We start from the raw sequence: 21,202 nt of genomic DNA on the forward strand, positions 1-21,202 counted from the left end.
GGGAGGGGTCTCCCCTAAGTAAGTAAGTAAGGCCACGTGTACACAGTCGGGTATTTACAGAAACAAATATTTCTGCCCCTCCTACACACAAGTACGTTTTCAAAAATGTTTCTGTTTACATGAACCCGCATATACGCCCCCGAGCGCCATCCTAACTATGCCAAACCTGTATACGGCAGTGTAATGTGGAGGATAAAGCCATGCAAACCAATCAGAACTTTCAAAATCAACAACAACTTCGAATAACACGATCCACTTCCTTTACCTTTCTGGCGCGAGGTTCATTGGTTTGAATGATTCACAAATGCGATGCACAAATGTATTTCGTCATTCACAAATGTAACGCTTTTCACAAATAAATGACCCCGTTACGCTAATTGTGTTCGACTTCATGCAGCACCGGCGGTGCCGACAGCCGGCTGCCTTGAAGCTGACAATGCCATTGGCTGCTTCAAGTGAGCCGAGCTGCAGGCGACGCCGGCGATGCAGGAAGTCAACGTACCTATTAGCTACACTACAAACAGGACGCTCACATGACATGATGCTTTTTCAGTCCCATACTGTGACGTTTGAGAACCTAAAACAGTTTAACCTGGTGCACACGCAAACAGAAAAACGGATTTTTCAGAAATCTCCACTTCGGCCGGAGTTTTTAGAAATGATAAAAACCTCAGTTTTTGTGTAAATGAAAGGCCAAACCGCATGAAAATATATGCGTTTTTCTTCTGTGTAAACAGGGCCTAAGTAAGACTTTATATAGCACATTTCATACAGGAATTGCAGCTCAAGGTGCCTTACATAAAATCAACAAAAACAATAATACAAGTGATTATTACAAGTGAAGTTATAGATCTCAAACATATAACCAACCAGACTAGCCGCACTCTATCTGCAGTCTCTCGAATCCGTCTTAGATCCGAGCTGCTCTTGCAGTTTCCACACATATAATGAGAGTGAGAGAGGGGGAGAGGGGGAGAGGGGGAGAGGGGGAGAGGGGGAGAGGGGGAGAGGGGGAGAGGGGGAGAGGGGGAGAGGGGGAGAGTGAGAGAGGGGGAGAGGGGGAGAGTGAGAGAGGTGGAGAGGGGGAGAGGTGGAGAGTGAGAGAGGTGGAGAGGGGGAGAGGGGGAGAGTGAGAGAGGTGGAGAGGGGGAGAGTGAGAGAGGGGGAGAGGGGGAGACCGAGACATCCAGCTGCTCCAGTTACGGTCTCCTCGTCTCTGACCCAGTAGCCACAGCAAAGCTTTCCATGGATTGGCAATCAAAGTGTGAGGGCTCGCTGGCAAAACATCACATGAGCACTGGCGAAGACGCTACACGCCAGCTTGATGTGACAGGGCACCGCTTCACGGATGGAATTATTCATGGGCTGCGTCTTGTGCAAAATCCCCATCAGAGAGGAAAAGGTTTGCTGTGTAAAATGACCAATTGCTGACTGCACATGAGTGACCTCTTCTCCATGTCTCCACTCACCTCCCCGACAGTCGTCTCGTCGGCGCTTCAGAAAATCATATTTACATATTTAGCAGACGCTCTTATCCAGAGCGACTTACAGTAAGTACAGGGACATTCCCCCCCGAGGCAAGTAGGGTGAAGTGCCTTGCCCAAGGACACAACGTCATTTGGTGTGAATCGAACTGGCGACCTTCAGATCACTAGCCCGATTCCCTCACCGCTCAGCCACCTGACTCCCGTGTTGAAAGCCCATCATTTGTACAGTTTGTGATCTCAGTGTCCTCTCTCAGGACATAGGGTAAAGCGCTGTGCCACTCATAAGTAGTACATGGATCTTTCTGCTTTGTCCTGTTTAGCATAATCGTTGTGAACAATTATCCCACGGTGTTTAAGCATTTCCTATAGGATGCTACAGAGTGGAGATTCCATACCGGAATAGCTTAAACAGTCCAGTTAACATTGTGACCTCATTGTGATTCCTGTACAGCACGTTCAGCTGCTTATAGCACCACTGTGCGAAACAAATATAGGGTACGTTTGTGCACCTGCTCTCTGAACCAGAATCGAGGCGTGCGAGAGAGAGAGAGAGAGAGAGAGAGAGAGAGGGAGAGAGGGAGAGAGAGAGAGGGAGAGAAAGATATGTTAGAGAGAGCATGAGTGTCTATGTGCCATTGTGTCTCCGAGTTCTCCAATTAACCATGTCCCAGCTGTGCTCTCACCTCCCCTCACACTCTCACACACACACACACACACACATGCGATGGCACGACTTCCACACTCCCCCCTCGAAACGAGCCGAGAGACCCGAGGAAGCGAGCGTGAGACAGCGTTCCAGGAGACCCCGCCCAGTCATCCTCTGGCGACGTACGGGGAGGGGGAGGGGAGGGTGACGTGGCAGGGCTTTGAAGTCGGCGAGGGGCCCTGAAATAGTGAGTCTTCACGTAACGTCACCTGTGGCCGAGGCGAGACTCGTGGCTCGGGGGCACACCTGCCCCCCCCCCCCTCACGGCACGAGAGCGTGGCGGAGGAGAGAGAGAACGAGGCAGGAGGGGGGGCGGAGGGAGGGAGGGAGACGACTGGGAGCGACAATCCAAACAGAGGAGAGCCAAATGAGACAGACGAGGGAGGGAAGGGATGGGGTATAGATAGATTTGCACAGAGAGAGAGAGAGAGAGCGAGAGAGAGAGAGAGAGAGCGAGAGAGAGAAGGTCAGGATGGAGAGAGGAGTATGAGTTTCAGTCGTGACGTTAGCCCTGTCTCCTGTGCTCACTGCTCAGCCCTTCTCCTCCAGGTACGAGTCCACACCAACTCCGGCCCCACCTGTGAAAGGTCGTAATGACCGCCCCGATAACACGATCAGTACCCCCCCCCCCCTCCCTACATCCACATTGGGCTCTGCTCTTCTCTCCCTCCTCTCCTCTCCTGTCTCTTGTCTCCTGTCGTTTCCAGTGGCTCTTAATTGAAAGGTGAGATAGACATGTCTCTTCACCTGGAGAGGTTAGGGAGTTCTACAAACACACACACAGCCAAACAGACGTACAGACTGCCTCTGCATTTTCCAATCTCAGAGGGGGAATCCATGACTGATTGTTGTTCTCTATATATTGTGTTCATCGTCCACCTAACTCATCTCTCTCTCTCTCTCTCTCTCTCTCTCTCTCTCTCTCTCTCTCTCTCTCTCTCTCTCTCTCTCTCTCTGTCTCTCTCTCCTCTCTCTCTGTCTCTCTCTTTCTCTCTCTCTCTCTGTCTCTCTCTCTCTCTCTCTCTCTGTCTGTTTCTGTCTGTCTCTCTCTCTTTTCTTCTCCCTCTCCCTGTGCAGGTATTGGCCAGGGTGTTCCCGTGGTGGCGTTGATCGTGGAGGGCGGCCCCAACGTGATCTCCATCGTGCTGGAGTACCTGAGGGACACGCCCCCGGTGCCCGTGGTGGTGTGCGACGGCAGCGGACGAGCCTCCGACATCCTGGCGTTCGGACACAAGTACTCGGAGGAGGGAGGGTGCGTGGCAGACTGGGTGTGGGTCAGGGTTCACGTTAGGGTTAGGGCATCACCCCCCCCCCCCCCCCCCCCCGGCCCCCGACCTCGTAAAGACATGGGTGGGAATCGGATTTCGATTGTTTCGTTTTTTTAAGAGGAGGCATTTTGTCTCGACACGCATTTTGGACACATGGGAGACGACAAACGTAATAGAAGTACTTCATGTTCCCATCATCGCGAAACCACTAAAACAAACAAACTAAATCACAGAATAAAAAAAACTCAAGTTGCCGTGTCTCCGTAAAATCAATAATCCCATATCTCGGGAGAGACTGTTCCGGAACCCTGTTTCGTTCGGGTTGTATTACATCCAAGAGAGAGAGACAAACAACAGATGGCCCTGTGCTAAAGGGTCTAACCACACTCCGGGTCATCCACCTCCTAATAAACTCCTGTCCTCCTTCCCTCCTCCTGGGCAGGATAATAAACGAGTCTCTGAGAGACCAGCTGCTGGTGACCATCCAGAAGACGTTCACGTACAGCCGCACCCAGGCCCAGCACCTCTTCATCATCCTCATGGAGTGCATGAAGAAGAAGGAGCTGGTGAGTAATGCAATGGCGACGGTCACTCTCTGTGTGCTCTGAGGGACGGGAGGGATTGAAATCCTGGATCCCTCCTCTCCTGTCGTGCTTTGGTGGTGGACAGCCATGGGACCCCGGAACAAACAACTTGCTCTCTCTCTCTCTCTCTCTCTCTCTCTCTCTCTCTCTCTCTCTCTCTCTCTCTCTCTCTCTCTCTCTCCCTCTCCCTCTCCCTCTCCCTCTCCCTCTCCCTCCCTCCCTCCCTCCCTCCTTCCTACCTTCCTTCCTTCCTTCCTTCCTTCCTTCCCTCCCTCCCTCCCTCCCTCCCTCCCTCCCTCCCTCCCTCCCTCTCTCTCTCTCTCTCTCTCTCTCTCTCTCTCTCTCTACCTCTCTCTCTCTCCCATGTCACCCACACAGGTGACCCTGTCCATCGGCCTCAGCCTATCAGAAACCGGCACCCTGATTATTGCACTTGTCTCCCCCCAGTTTGGAGATGTGCCACTTATAAACCCACCCACAGCGTCCGTACGGTGTCATTAACATAGCAGCCCTCGTGAGAGAGGGCGACAGGCCGATGCTCATTTTCTCACTGTAAGTGGATGATGATGGTAATCAAATTGTAATCACCGAGTACTGAGAAGCACGCGTACGATGCTGCACGATGTGTACGTTCACACACAGATGAGTGCGCGAATGCACGGGTCCACACGGAGACACACTCACTATACACACACACACACACACACACAGACGAGACGTGGTCACACAGCCACAGACAGGCACACACACACACGGGCACCAAGCATCAAACAAACACTCGGGTTACTTCATTTACCGGTCGACTGCGCTCGCGTCCAACCAGAACAAACGTTGCATACATGATGTCACGAGTGAGGAAGGAAGGAAAATACTAACAAGCTCTCGTGTCGTTCCCATATCGTCACAGCGACCAGAAACGAGGGCTGTTTAGCTGACAGTGTGTGCTTGCCTTGTTTCTTTCCTCTGAATTTGTGTCGCCCTTTAATGAACCCCCACGTGTGTTTTCGTGTTGTCGTTCCCTGGGTAGGATTCTTCAGCTTGTTTGCATTCCTTGTCGTCAGTTGTTTTCTCAGTGGATTCACACTGTCACGCCTGTGGCCTACATTTGCATGCTGTTATAGGTAGTACACGCTAAATGTATATCCGGAGCGACGCGCAAAACACACAAGCACAGCACACAGACACAAGCGTGAACAACCAGACCCTACGCCCTCAAGACACACGCACACACCTCAGAGACACACGCCAACAAATGTCCTAATTTCCCGCCTCGTGCGAGTTTCTGGTCGTGGCCGTGGAGTGTGTAGGTGGATTGCTTCGAGAGTTGTGTGTGTGGAGTGTGTAGGTGGATTGCTTCGAGAGTTGTGTGTGTGTGTGTGTGTGGGGTGGGTGGGATGGATTTCCTACGATAACTGATGGGTGTTCGGATGGAGGGAACTCCAGAACGCCTCGCCAAGCCGTGAGAAACAGCTGTCGAGCCCACATAAACACAATCGCTGCAGACCTCCCCTGTGCTTTACCCACGCTGTGCTTTAGGACACGGGGGGGGGGGGGGGGGGGGTAGCTGGCTTTCATAGGCTGCTGCACGAACATCAGAGCTCGGCAGAGCCAATGAGAAGGGGAGAAGGGGGACAGATGGACTGTAGCGTTCAGACTTTACTCCTGTACTGTGCGTCCAGCCCATCCCGTCGTCGTGCCAGTTCGGGAGAACGAGGACTCGCCTCACCGCTTGGACAACCTAAAGACGTGGAAAGGTCGGCATCTCGCGACGCTGCCACAAAGCGTTTGGCGCTCTCCCGCGGTGAGAGGGGGCGGGCCCATGGAAAGCCATGGGGAGGATCATGCACCGTGCCGGTTGATGTTGACGGTCTGTTGGCCCGGCAGCCGTGGTGAGTTGCCTGAGTAACGAGGCTCCCTCTGGCTGAGACGGTCCCTTTCAGCGGAGGTCGACGTTCCCCGCAGAACGTCTGTGTTTGTCTCACAGACAGACTCTGCGTCTTTTCCGAACTCCCACGCGCCTAACTTGGTTCCTCCCCCCTTATATAAGGCCGTGTGTGTGTGGGTGTGTTTTTGCGCGTGTGCTTGCGCCATTCCTCGATCGTACCGGCTCAGCTCCGAGTCTGACAGGTCCCAGATGAGCTGGACCGACTGGATCTGAACTCACAAACTGTCTTCGGGGTCTATCTCACCTCTCTGCCCCGGGATACGGACGCCTGTTCCCCTCTCCTCCCTGGCCTGGCAACCTTCTCGCTTTCCGCCTGTCAGCTTCCAACAGGGATCCCCTCTTACACACACACACACACACACACACACAGTCACAACTGACCTGCCCTTCGCAGACCTAGGGCCACAGGAGCCAGACCTTTGTGTTTGACACTTGCAGAGGCAGTGAAAGAGCCAGGAAGGAAGCCAGACAGAATTCCTCCCGGTATGCGCCTCTTGATATGATGCCCAATCCCATCGCTGTGCTGTGCTGCAGTTGTGCTGGGGGGGGGGGGGGTTCTTTTCTGTCGTAACTGCAATACCAGAGGAGCACAGCCCCACCAGGGAGAAGAAACCCCCCACCTCCCCCTGTCCAACTCTCCGCCCCCCCCCTCCCCTCCCCCCCCCCCCCCCCTCCTCCCAGGCTAGAGAGTCTTTAAACTGAGATAAAGTCCTGTGTCCCTGTATTCTCTGTCTGGTGAGAAGCATCGCTCTGCGTCTTTCCTCCTCACAGTCCTCCGGACTATGTGGAGGAGCTGTGTGTGTGTGTGTGTGTGTGTGTGTGCGTGTGCGCACGCGTGGGATAAGTGTCCTGGCAGCCTTCTCAGATGAATAATTCAGAGCCGAATACATCTTATAAGTTTAATTCCCATTAATGTTTGAAGATGAAGCGCGAGCGCGATACGTTACCCCGCCTCGCTGACAAGGAAGAACCACAGGAGGAGATAAGAAAGAAGACAAGAAAGAGCCATGTTTCTACTCCTGGTGTTGTCTTCAACCCATGGCTGTCTTTGTTACAGGGAACGGTGTTATGTTGCATCAAGAAAGCCAAATCCTATGGGCACAGAGGGCATACAGTGTGCCAATCGAGTGATCGAAACGTGGGCGGAAGGGCAGACAGGTGGGCAGACCTGCAGACAGATTGAAAGGTTGCCAGAAATGACATAATTAGGTTCTGCAACATACTGGGCCACACTCCTGGTGGTGAGTGACAGGAGATTTCGAGTGCAGGGTTTTCCACAGGAAGTGCGCGCGTGTGTGTGCGCGCGGGATCTTTTCCCTCCTAAATGAAGATGAATGCCCTCCAGTCTGCTCCAGCCACTTGGGCGTGAAGAGCATCTCTTGATCCCGAAGCGCATCAAGTGTTTTAATATGCACTAACACATGATCAAACGGAATCCTTTCGCTCTCTCTCTCTCTCCCTCCCTCGCTCTCCCTCTCTCTCGTTCTGTCTCATTCTCTTTTTCTCTCTCTCTTTCTCTCTCACACTTTCTCTGTCACTCTCTCTTTCTCTCCCTCTCTTCTCCCTCTTTCTTTCCTACCAGCCGCTCTCCTTCTCCTTCTCTTTCTCTCGCTGTGTCTCTCTATCTCTTTCTCTCTCTCTCTCTCTCTCTCTCTCTCTCTCTCTCTCTCTCTCTCTCTCTCTCTCTCCTCTCTGTTATTTTCCACCCTTTCTCCCTTTGCCAATGTTCACTCAGTTTAGTAGAGAGGGATGGACACATGTATAAGCCCCCCCCCCACTCCCTCAACCCCCCCCCCCCCCTTCCCCTCCCCTCTCTCCAGCCAGTTTGAAGTGACGCGTGTCAGAAAGGAGGACGACAGACCGTCACGCCTTGCTCAGCGCACATGATGGAACGTTCCATAAACGTTGCCGGCTCTGCCGTCAGCTCTGCCAGCAAACATGGAGATGGCGCCGAAAAGTACACATGTACCGTTCGAAGTAGCTAAGCAGCAATCTGGCCTAGCTCTCCCCCGCGGGTTACTGCATGTACTGAAGGCTGGGGGCCCGGGGGAGACGCTCCTCATTTCTATTCCAGCATTTACTCACCCAAAGCCCTCCAAACCCCCCCTCGAATCCCACTGAGATGGAGCAATCCATCGACCATGGGCTAGCCCGGGCCATGCTAACTAGCGTAGCTCTGCAGGGTCACCTTGGGGATGGGGCAAGCCACAGTACAATCGCTTTAGCTGCATACGATCATCCTCCTTGGCTCCGTGCCCCCCCCGGAATCCATCATCATTACTGTCTGGGGGGGGAGGGGAGGGGAGGGGGGGGGGAGGAGCTGGAGCAGAGCGAGGGGAGGGGGGAGGGGATGGGGGTGGAAGGTTGGGGGGGCTCTGTGTTTATGCCCGGGGGGCGGGGGCGGAGGGATTCTCAGTCTGCGGATCTTAATAGTCGTGATTAGTCCGGTGACCGTCGAGGCGGACTGGACTGATTGTGTGGCATTAAGGTCAGAGCTCCACGCGCACAAACAGACATTGATTGTGTAATCACGATGGGATGTAGACCTTGTTTGCCTTGCAGCTTGGTATACATTAACCTTTTGCAAGGAGTTTGTGCCCTCTTAAACACAAACACACCCACACACACACACACAACACACACGACACACGTAAATATGCACACCGTGATGAAATGATTGGTTTGTTGTGCACATGGCTGCTTTGGGTGTTTCATGCTGAACTGGCGGGGCAGAAAAGAGGCCCTGCATATTGGCCACAGCCTGCCACACACACACTCGCACATAGACACACACACACACAATCTCACACACACACACACACACACACACACACAAGGTCATCAATAAACAGGCATTGCTCAATCCACCTCAGCCCACTATCCTTTTATAACTCACACACACACACACACTTCCAGGTTCACACACACTCCAACACACAGATACAAACACACACATTTACCACCAGGCACATACCCACTCTGCAATAATAGTTCAATCCGTCCACATGCAGCCGATGAAGACCTGGATCGATACCATCACATCCCATTTACTCTGCAGTTTCACCTGGAGAAAAAGCCTTTTCAAGGCAATTACATGCATATACACACCTACAGACCAACATCCCCCCCCCCACACACACACACACTCTCAATTAGGAACGCTACTGTACACTCGAAAGGGACACCCAAGGTCTTAAATCATCTTACCGCCCCCAGAGAAAACCAAGCAATTCTGGAGGGACAACAGCCGCCATCTTGTGCCAGCGCAAAAATAATACATGAGGGAATTTGTCGATAAATCACCTCCGCTGAATTATTCAATTGAATTATCCCACCCCCCCACACTCCCGCTTCTGTGCGATATTTCATCACAGGTGGTGGAAGGGGGTGGGAAGGGGAGCATGGAGGGTGGGGGGCGAGGTAGGCCAGCTACAATCCGGTCACTCCGCCAAAGCGTATGTGGGCTAGATGGCTCTGGATATGAGATGGCGGGGATGGAACCAGGGGAAGAGGAGGAGGCGAGAGTGAGACGGAGGCATTAGAGCGATGGGCTTGCGACCCTGGGGCTGGGGGTGCTGGAATACGCGTACGTAACGCGTGTCTCTCATGTGTGGCTCGTCAAGGTGCCCTTCGCGCACGCACGCACGCACGCCGCCATGCGACAAAAGCGTGCAGGACCCGCAGCGTTCCTCCCTCTTTTCACCCTCCCTCGGCTTGCCTCCCTCCCTCGCTCTCTCCCTCGTTCTCATCCCCCTCCCCCTCTCTCTCCCTCCTATTCCCCCCCCCCTTCTCTCTGTGTCGCTGCTGGGAGCCGGCTGCATGTGTGCCAGGTTGGGGCGGGTTTTTATCCGGCACTTTCCAAAGTGAGCAGGAAGAACGATGTCCCGTGGTGTCTCCTTCACCCCTTCACCCCCTGTCTCCTTTCCTCTCCTCTAAGCTCCGGTCACCAGCTTACCACTTCCGAACTGCCTCCTGTATAATCCACCGTACTGTGGGAATAGTGATGAGGTGTATGAAAGACTCAACGCTAAAAAGCCTCGATGCGTTCATTTACAACGCAACAAAACAAAGGAGCAGACCAGTTATGATTACGTTACGGAAATGATGGAAGGATGTATGATGGTGTAATCCCTCTCTCTCTCCCCGCTCTCCTTCTCTCTCCATTTCTGTCTTTGCCTCTCTTTTTTCCTCTGTCCTCTCTCTCCCTCTCTCTATTTCCTTCTCTCCATTTCTCTCTGTCACTTTCACTCTCTCTCTTTCTCTCCCTCTCTCTCTTTCCCTCTCTCGGTTCCTCTCTCTCTCTTTCTCTCTCTCTCTCTCTCTCTCTCTCTCTCTCAGATAACAGTATTTCGTATGGGGTCTGAGGGTCACCAGGACATCGATCTGGCCATCCTCACCGCGCTGCTGAAAGGTAAGCGTGAGGCTGTGGAGGGATCTCCGCCCCTTCCGTGGGTGTGCGTATGCGTTCTTGCTCTCTCGCACACAGATGTTTGCTCACGTGCGCTTGTTTGTGTGTGTGTGTGTGTGTGTGCGCGTGCGTGCGTGCATGAGAAAGAGCCTTTGTGTGCTTCGGCTCCAGTTTACTAACCCCCAAAGGGAATTCTCTCTGGTAGTTCAAAAGGCCTTGTGTCTGATATATTCACCCTCCCCTACCAAGCTCTCTCTCCCTGTCCCCATTACTGATCCACTAAAAGCATCCAGTCAGGCAAGAAAGAGGAACACACACGCACACAAACTCCCACACACGCCCACACAGACACACACACACTGCATTTTGCCCAGCGCACAGTTCTCATTTGACTGGTCTCCCGTCTTCAAACACATCAAACAATGTCGTTTTTACACACAGGTTGTGGTTGATTTTTCCCAGAGAAAACCTTTAAACCATCATCCACTCCAGTGCTAACAGCCCTAAAGCACATCCAAGGTCATCTAACAACACATCTACACCAGCAGAAGGCCTACCTGCCCAACACTTAATGGAATTGTTTAACTGGCTTCATCTATTGGCGGCGAAGGGGGCGGACCTGGTCGCATCCTTAGGGAGGGCGAGGGGAGCGACTCCTGTGTGCGTGTGTGCGTGTGTGCGCTGCTGGGACCCTCGGGGGCCTTTTTCAGAATGCACAGCAGCTTATTGGCTGCGTTCCGCTCCGGCCCCGAGACAGATCCTCCATAATTCATGAGTGACAGTACAGATGCAGGAGGAGTCTCTCTCTCCTCACTCTCTCGCTCTGTCTTCCATTATGTGTCTCTCGCTTCTTTCTCTCTCATTAACTCTTTCTCTCTCTCTCTCTCTCTCTCTCTCTCTCTCTCTCTCTCTCTCTCTCTCTCTCTCTCTCTCTCTCTCTCTCTCTCTCTCTCTCTCTCTCTCTCTCTCTCTCTCTCTCTCTCTCTCTCTCTCTCTCTCTCTCCCTCTCTCTCTCTCTCTCTCTCTCTCTAACTCTCTCTCTCTGACTGTCTCTTTTCACCCTACCTCTCTCTATATAACACAGTCTTTGCCATTCCCTTTGTATATTGTGGACTTGATAGAGAAAGAGCGTAGGCAAAGATTATAGGCGGACAGAAGGGGTTAAGCGAGAGGTAGAGAGAGAGAGAGAGAGAGAGAGAGAGAGAGAGAGAGAGAGAGAGAGAGAGAAGAGAGAGAGAGAGAGAGAAGAAACTGAGACAATAATGGGAAAAGGAACAGCATGTCCAGTCCCATAGAGAGATGGCTCTGAGGAGGTCAGTAGAGAGATGGCTCTGAGGAGGTCAGTAAAGAGATGGCTCTGGTAATTGAAACATGTCTGAAGGAGTCCACGGCCAGTGAATAACACCCATAAACTTTCGTGGATGTTGATCTGTCAGGAGACTGAGGGTTATTCAAAACGAGTGATTAAAGCCCTTCTTCCTCCCCTCTACCCCCCCCCCCCCCCTTTTTAAATACACACCACTCTATTAGGGGACTGCATTACTGAGCCCTGTCATCGCTCTCACGACTAAGACCCTGCAATACTTGTCATTCTCCACAGGCCTCGACCCAGCCATCACGCAGTGCCCCTGCGCAGACTCCTCTTAGTCCCTGTCGCTGAAAAGTGTTCCTCACCAACTTATTTATCACACGCGGTGTGACAAATGTCTTTGAGCTGAAAGCGTAGAGAAGGGAAAAGCGCGTTGAGGAGGGAGGGAGAAAAATGTGTCTGAGAGGAGGAGAGACTGAGGGAACGAGCACATTGTGAAGCCTAGTTTCTCATTTAGCTGGATAAAGATTCCAGCCCCCAGCTTGTCCCTAAACATATTATTCTGAACTAATGGGAGAGGTGGAACCAATAAGGCGCGCTTGTCAGAAGTGCAACTGTTGATCTCGCTTTTTCTTTGTGGCTCCCTCCCTCCCTCCCCCTCCCTCCCTCCCCCTCTCTCTCTCCCTGCCTCTCTCTCTCCCTCTCTGTGCCTCCCTCCCTCCCCCTCTCTCTCTCTCTCTCTCTAACAGGGGCCAATGCTTCAGCTCCAGACCAGCTGAGTCTAGCCCTGGCCTGGAACAGAGTGGACATCGCCCGCAGTCAGATCTTTATCTACGGGCAGCAGTGGCCTGTAAGAGCCAGCCCCACCCCCAGCTCAGCACCTGTTAAGACCCAGCCCCACCCCCAGCTCAGCACCTGCTGTGTGTGTGTGTGTGTGTGTGTGTAGGTGGGTTCTCTAGAACAGTCCATGCTGGATGCTCTGGTCCTGGACAGAGTGGACTTTGTCAAGCTGCTGATAGAGAACGGAGTCAGCATGCATCGCTTCCTCACCCTGTCCCGCCTGGAGGAGCTGTACAACACGGTACTGCTGCCTGGCAACACACACACACACACCACTACACCACACACACACACTCCACTACACCACACACACACACACCACTACACCACACACACACACTCCACTACACCACACACACACACACCACTACACCACACACACACACACACCACTACACCACACACACACACACACCACTACACCACACACACACACCACTACACCACACACACACCACTACACCACACACACCACTACACCACACACACACACCACTACACCACACACACACACCACTACACCACACACACACCACTACACCACACACACCACTACACCACACACACACACCACTACACCACACACACTCCACGACACCACACACACACACCACTACACCACACACACCACACACACCACTACACCACACACACACACTCCACTACACCACACACACTCCACTACACCACTACACCACACACACCACACACACCACACACACCAGTACACGCCATGCACACACACACACAAACACACCACTACACCACACACACACACACCACTACACACACCACACACACCACTACACCACACACACCACTACACCACACACACCACTACACACCATGCACACACACACACACACACACACCACTACACCACACACACCACTACACCACTACACCACACACGGCACTACACCACACACACCACACACACCACTACACCACACACACCACACACACACCACTGCACCACGCACACACACACTACACCACAGTTTTTATTCCACTTCCTACCAATGTACTTATGGCTGCCCCCCTCCCATCCTGCGTTCTTTTAGAGACATGGACCATCCAACACACTCTCCCATCTGGTGCGAGACGTCAAAAAGGTATGCCCATCCCCGCGTGTGCACAGTAAGTGTGTGTGTGTGGGACTGCCTAGACTTTGGCTTGAGTGCCTTTTTGCAAAGGTAGCCCGTTTCTTTTTGGATTTGATTTGTCTCCGTTTCGGTGTGCAGAGTCTGTGCAGTTAGCAGACACACCGTTGTCGTTAGACGCCGGCGACGCCACATAGACGCCCGCTTTTCCCTTTCAGCTGGAGTCACAGGCTGCCGTGGCTGTGTAGAGCTGTCTACGTCTCTCTCCCTCCCTCTCCCTCCCCCCCCTCTCTCTCTCTCTCTCTCTCTCTCTCTCTCTCTCTCTCTCTCTCTCTCTCTCTCTCTTTCTCTCTCTCTCTCCCCCCTCTCTCTCTCTCTCTCTCTCTCTCTCTCTCTCTCTCTCTCTGTCTCTCTCTCTCTCTCCCTCTCTCTCTCTCTCTCTCTCTCTCTCTCTCTGTCTCTCTCTCTCTCTCTCTCTCTCCCTCTCTCTCTCTCTCTCTCTCTCTCTCTCTCTCTCTCTCTCCCTCCATCAGTCTCTGTACACACTCACTACTAGGCTTTTCGCCTTCAAATTACTTCCAGCCCGAGTCCGTGACAGCCACATTTGTCAAACGACTCCACGCTGGAACGCACACCCGGTTGGGTGTCTTGTCGCAGTAGTGACTGTGTACGACTCGTTGGACGTGCCCCGGCGACGGCTTCTACGCCGTTCGTCCGCTTCCGAGACTCCACTCTCCTCCCTCCCTCTCTGTCGGTCTGTGTCCCGCTATGCCGACGACGTGCCTCTCTGACACTGGTCGATCACATTTCAAGACATCTGACACCAACTATATTTGATCACCCATGATATTGAATGTACGATGTCGTATCAACGTCATCCATTGCAGAGCTTGCCTATTGCTCCTCTGCTGCCTGTAGTCAATGATGACATGTTGTTATGCAACCGAAGGACCACACGGTACTTACGTTATGAAGGCCCTTCTCCGGGTGTAGGGAGAGACAAACAGCAGCCTCTAATCATGAGCACTTAGACGTGTCATTAGTTTGAGTGTGGCTGATGAGCAGGTTTACAGAACATCTCTGTAGGGGTACATTCATTGAACTGTCAAAGTACTTCATTCCTCTCTGAGAGCAGAGTGAACGATGCACACACGTTTCAGGTCAAACGAGACACACACACACACACACACGCTACACACAGGTTGCGTCAACCAAGACTAGGTCCCGTGTTCCGTACCCCTCACCCAAACCCATATTGGAACAAATCTCAATGCATGGCTATCTTGGCTTCTCTAAATCTGTGTGAGCTGCCCGTTCCTTGTCTTGCTCTGCTGTGTGCAGGAGTAGCAGTAGCTGTGTGTGTGTGGTGTGCCTTTAGTGTTACTGTGCCCAGCAGTAGAGTGCAAGCGCTTTAGCGAGACCGGCTCGACCCGGTCGACCAGCTTCCCCTGTTTGTCTGTCTCCTTGTTCTCTCTCTGGAGTGAAAACCCAAGATTTGTGCCGGTGATGCTATTTTGATCTCCAAAACCAGTTTGTTACTACCGTTTGTTGAGTTCAAAAGGCTGTTTATTGGATCATAATGTCGATTGGCCTTTGTAAACCAAGGCAGGTTTTGGAGCAACCCTCCTTCGACTTAACCTTTGACACCAAACACAGACCCTAGATGTTCCTCAAAAAAAGAAAACCTAGCCTTCCTCTCTACTGACAAGTAGTATGTTTTATGTGTAGTCTGTATGGCACTTTACAGTTGATGTTAAATGACGAGTTCTGGTTACGAGACAGAATGTACGGTTCCCTGTGTACAGTATCCAACTGAATTCAAATGAAAGATTGAGAGCGTAGACCGTCGTTTGAGAACGTCGTCATGCAGCTAGGAAGCGCCACCTCGTTTTTGCAGCAGTGCGGAGGGCGGAATCCTAGGGGTTAGGTTTTCCAATTCTTTTCGGTGTGTAGTCTACACTGCATTTTACAGTTTGTGTTGGATAATGAGTTCTATCTACTCATAAGACACAACCGCTTGTTCTCAGCTGAAAGCTTGGGGGTCAGGCGTATTTGAAGGTGGCGCTTGGACAGACGAACTCAGCGATCCCCTGGTTGCTGTGGTTAGGCCGTTGATTCGGTCTGGCTGAGTAACCTGGGAGGCAGCACCATGAACTGCACGGCAGAAGGTCAACACTGGTTTCCTCCATAGGAACGGTGTGGGAACAGACAAAAGCACGGTTCAGCTTTTTAGAGTCGCTTCACTTCAAAGCGTTGCCTTCGAGAGTGGGGTTCGGAGGGCTTTAGACGGGATAACGGGCAACAAATTGCAGCCACTTTGAGGAAATGAGACGGAGAGCGTCCTCGTTCCATTGATCTGAGGGTGGGCTGGGGGGCTGGGGGTTCGGGTGATGGTATCAGAGCAGATGTAGATGTGTGCTAATTGGCTCAACTGAAAGGGAACCATGGGGGTTCCGATCCCCACGTGCTTGCTGTATCGGCTGGAATAGGATATGAGCTCTAGCCTCAAAACGGATGGCTGCCAAAGATGATGGGGGTGAGGACAATAGCCTCCCAGCTCTTGCCTCTCTGAGAGAGAACATGTTGTCGTCGGCGCTTCTATCTCCCTTTTGTTTCACCTGCGGCTATTGCTCGATCTCTCTCTCTCTCTCTCCCTCTCTCTCTCTCTCTCTCTCTCTCTCTCTCTCTCTCTCCTCTCTCTCCTCTCGCACGAAACCTCTGATACGAAGATAAGATCTCATCATCCACGGCGATGCCAATGAGGACGGAGCAATCAGGCAAACGGAGAATTGTTTCCTGTCCCCCCCCCCCCCCCCCCCGCGCTCCCCCTCAGTAAACGTTCCTCGAGAGCCGCCTCCTCCGTCCTCTTTCTCTTCTCCCCATTCGGTCCACGCCCCCCCACCCCCGTCCTCCCCTCTCTCCCATCATCCTCGTTGACCCCGCAAAGAGCAGAAGTTGGCGACGGTCGACGTGCCGATTGAACGACGAAACCCCCCCCCCCAAATTGCCACTTCACTAAAGAAAGAATTGAAGTTGTCCAAGCGTCGGTTGGATCGACTTTTCCAAGCTTGACGAACTGTTGGAAACCTGCCCGTGGCCTGGGGTCAGACAGGAGTCCTGGTTGTCAGATGGGATCTATTGATCTTATCAGAGGGTTGGTGCGCCCCCCTCCCCCCCCCCCCACACACCCCCGGCGTGTTGTATACTCACTGACCTTGTGTGTTCTTTCCAAGCAAGAATATCCAGGGTTCAGTTGGATCTACTTCAAGGTGAATCAGCTCATCCCCGTATTCTTTCATAGCACAACAAAACAACTGTTCATGTGGATCTGTCCAGTGCGAGTGTATGATTTCGATTGTGTCGATCCACACATCTCGTTTTTTGGGGGGGTTGGGTTGCCTCTTCCTTTAACCTTTAACCGTTGTGCTGGATTGTGACCAGGGGGGGGTGGGCTGGGGGGGGGCGGGGGGGGGGGTCATAGGCTTGTTTGACGTCTGACGGACTTCTCCGTTTCCAGGGTAACCTGCCCCCGGATTACCGAATCAGCCTCATCGACATCGGATTGGTCATCGAGTACCTGATGGGCGGAGCGTACCGATGCAACTACACCCGGAAGAGATTCCGGACGCTGTACCACAACCTCTTTGGGCCCAAAAGAGTGAGTCGCCGACCCCATCTAAAACCGTCCTCTCAGGCCGATGCGAGTAGCATGCGCTTCTGTGTTTTGACGTGCGGGCGGGGGGGGGGGGGGGGCTGCTTGGAATGGGCATGTGGGCGGGCCTGCGGATGTGCAGGCGCGGGAATGAGCTTTCGGGACGACGCGCTGTCTGACGGACAGACAGACGTGGGTTCTGTCCAGCTTTTCTTGAGGCCTGAGTCGATGTAATGGCTTGTCATGTGCTTGGATCGAGCAGTATAGGAGAAAAAGCCTCATGACTCATTTGGTATTGATATAATCTGTCCTTTCTTCAGAGTTAGAGTTGTTCTCGGTCGACGGGGAGGCAGGATTTTCCTCTCTGCTCTTCATCATAACACACAGCAGTGTGTGCTAGAAAATCACCTTTTCTGGAGGATTTTTAACATACTGCTCGACTCAACTGCTTTATATCTGTGTGTGAGTGTGTGCGCATTTGTCTGTGTGGCTGAGTGCGTGCGCGACTGTGTCGGTGTGTGCGTGAGCGTTTGTGTGTGTCCGTGCGCGTGCTTTCACCTACGCTTGGGAGCGAGGTAGCGAGAAAGCGATCAAACGAGGAGTTGAAAGCGAGAGGATGGAGAGAGGGGACGGATCGGGTGTGCTTCTAAAGGAGAGGGAACGTGTTGCCGCGGGGGCGCAGCTGGTCTGGGATCCGTGGTTTCGCGACCCGTCTCGATCTCAAGTCAAATCGGAGACGCGACGCAAACTTCGACACGCGCGCGCACTCTCACACACGTGTCTGCGCCGCACGTTCGAGCGCGCGATGCACACGCGCACTGGGTTACCGTAGGAACAAAGGCCTGGAGTTGATGCAGAAATGAGACATCCCCTTAAGAGGAGAGTTATTTTTACCCGGCTCATATGACGGCTCACAAATGCATAATTCACACTCGGCCTGCTTTGGTACGCCACTGAGCAACTCGCTTTGCAGTCCTCAACTTAAACACCCCCTCCCCTCACAGGCATTAACAGAAAAACACAGGTGACTGTCGATCTTTTGAAAGAACTGTTTCTCGGGCAGATGAACAGGGAGATATAGGTCTGGATCAAAACAAACACCTCTCCGCCTAAGAGAAACAGGGGGGGATTTTTTGTTTTCGAAAAAGAATAGTTCGGCAGCGTTTTTTTGTTTGTCTGTTTGCCTCTGTGTGTGTGTGTGTGTGTGTGTGTGTGTGTGTTTGTGTGCGTGTGCATTGCTGTACAGTGAGGGGATCCCTCCAGTTCCATTTCTGTATGATCATATTTCTGTCGCTTTTCCAGCCGAAAGCCCTGAAACTGCTGGGGATGGAGGTAAGTGGCGGAAACATTCTTGGCTACGATTCTGTCACTGTTTTGGTTCTGTCTGCTGGTACCGATAGCAAAACATGGCACCCCCCCCCCCCCCCTCCCAGTGAAATGTTTCTAGCATACTTTATGACACTTCCTAATGAGCGACGACGTCGGGTCCGCCAGCACACTTCGATCGTCGCTCAGTAAGAGGGCCATGAAGGCAATTTACGTAATGATTTTTACGTAAGCGTCATCAGTTGTTGATGATGGATCGAGACTCTGTCTCTGCATGTCGTGTCGTCTCTGTCTGTCTGTCCTGCTTTTTTTCAAGCATGTCCAGTTGTCTGTACGGTGCTACTGTCCTTCAGACGCAGCCATTACGCTGCAACATAAAACTCTCACAGGTTGATCATCTAGAACTTTCTGTCAAAGTACATCATGTCCCAGTACGTATTTACAGAGGTAGAATAGGAGAAAAACTCCACGTCTGAATGTTTGCATATCGTGTGAGAAACCAAGCTGACAGACCCGGAGCAAAAACAGCCATAGTTTACGTCTCCTCAAAATGGGAGGCGTTTCCAGTCGATGTGAGCGTGCCAGTGTGACAGCAGGGTCAGATCGATAGGGCTCCATTAGAGAGACACTCTGGAACCTGGCTCACCAGAGACAGAGCCCCCGTGAAGAAAGTGATTTACCTCTCCCCGCCTCCTACCAGCCCAGAGGAAGCCTAGCACCCCCCACCCCCCCTCCCTCAACCCCCCCCCCCCCTTCCCCTTAGCACTCAGACTGCATTAACCATCCATTGTTCTGCTCTCGTCTTGTCTGGCCTGCGTGGCGCTGGGGGGGCGGGGGTGCGGGGTGCGCGGCGTTAGGACGACATGCCGATCCGGCGCGGGCGCCAGAAGACCACGCGCAAGCGCGAGGAGGAGGTGGACATCGACCTGGACGACCCCGAGATCAACCACTTCCCCTTCCCCTTCCACGAGCTGATGGTGTGGGCCGTGCTGATGAAGAGGCAGAAGATGGCGCTGTTCTTCTGGCAGCACGGCGAGGAGGCCATGGCCAAGGCCCTGGTGGCCTGCAAGCTGTGCAAGGCCATGGCCCACGAGGCGTCGGAGAACGACATGGTGGACGACATCTCGCAGGAGCTCAACCACAACTCCAGGTGGGCGGGGAGACCACGCGCACACAGAGACACACGCAGACAGGCACACGCAGAGACACACACACGCACAGAGAGACACAGAGACACACACACGCACAGAGACACACACACACACACACACACAGAGACACACACACACACAGAGACACACACCAGCACAGAGACACACACACAGAGACACACACACACACAGAGACACACAAAGACACACACGCACAGACACGCACAGACGTACACTCGTTTCCAGCAGCCATGCCAGGGAAATTGTCATAGATAGCTTGTATCCAACATACCCCACAGAGTATGCGGGTTAAATATAGTTGAGTTTGAGGATGTCATGAGCTGGTCGAACTGTTCAGGGGGAGCCACAGACAGTGTCCACACCCCCCCCCCCCCCCAGCCCCTCCTCTCTGCCCCTGACCTGATCAGCACGAGGCAGCCCAACCTCCCGCGCCCCCACCCACCCCACACCCTCACCACCACCACCGGCTGCCTGGCATCCAAACACATCCTCAGAGAAGTGTGTGTGTGTGTGTGGGGGGGGGGGGTCAATCTTTCTAGGATGAGACGAACACGTTTCATGGAAAGTGTCGAAATGATTCATGTGGGGACTGGAGGACGTCTGGGGTACGCCAGCGTCTAACACCCCCCCCCCCAACCCCCCCCCCCCCAGCCTGACCTGTTTAAGCAACACGGGTCTCAGAGGGCGTGCGTGACACACATGCGCGGCTCGCCGTCACCGGCAGGTGCGCTCCAAGGACAAACGCTCCAGCGTGTGAAAAAGCACCGCGGCCGCGGATTTTCGTTTTAACAGAGGGAAAACCGCGGCCGCGAACGCACGCATCCACGCCAACAGCATCAGCCGCCTTCTGCTTTTGTTAGTTTCCCCCAAGATATCCGAGCGGCCCTCGGTTACGATGCCTCAGTAGTCCTACGTTTCCCAGATATGATATTATTTACGATGTTTCTTTCTTCTTTACACATGCCACAGACGTTTTGAGGGTAGCGGGGGGGGGATAACGAGTTCTGTGTGTTGCCTCTCCTCCAGGGAATTTGCCCAGCTCGCCGTGGAGCTCCTGGACCAGTCGTACAAGCAGGACGAGCAGATGGCCATGAAGCTGCTGACCTACGAGCTGAAGAACTGGAGCAACGCCACGTGCCTGCAGCTGGCCGTGGCGGCCAAGCACCGCGACTTCATCGCCCACACCTGCAGCCAGATGCTGCTGACCGACATGTGGATGGGCCGCCTGCGCATGCGCAAGAACTCCGGGCTGAAGGTCAGGCCCCGCCACGCACCCCGCCTCGGGGTCAGGGGGTGCAGGGGAGCTGGTGGGGGGGGGGGGGGGGAGGGGGGAGTGGGGGTCTGGACGAGCGGATCCATACGAGGTCGCGCCGCCGCCTCCTGGAGGGAGAGCTCTTTTTGA

The 21,202-nt window shown here is 53.3% G+C and overlaps 1 protein-coding gene across 1 annotated transcript in view; it reads left to right on the forward strand.

The window, feature by feature from the left end:
* LOC146232748 (transient receptor potential cation channel subfamily M member 3-like) overlaps window positions 1-21,202 on the forward strand; it is a 95,756-nt gene that overhangs the window by 58,290 nt on the left and 16,264 nt on the right. The window contains 11 exon segments of the mRNA XM_084690011.1: window positions 3,271-3,445; window positions 3,904-4,027; window positions 10,329-10,401; window positions 12,457-12,557; window positions 12,654-12,788; window positions 13,612-13,662; window positions 16,884-16,919; window positions 17,168-17,308; window positions 18,605-18,634; window positions 19,486-19,778; window positions 20,827-21,055. Coding sequence (XP_084546137.1) covers window positions 3,271-3,445; window positions 3,904-4,027; window positions 10,329-10,401; window positions 12,457-12,557; window positions 12,654-12,788; window positions 13,612-13,662; window positions 16,884-16,919; window positions 17,168-17,308; window positions 18,605-18,634; window positions 19,486-19,778; window positions 20,827-21,055 — 1,388 coding nt within the window.

This window comes from Hypomesus nipponensis, chromosome 24 (assembly GCF_054491055.1).
Source record: "Hypomesus nipponensis isolate SF chromosome 24, ASM5449105v1, whole genome shotgun sequence".
NCBI lineage: Eukaryota > Metazoa > Chordata > Actinopteri > Osmeriformes > Osmeridae > Hypomesus > Hypomesus nipponensis.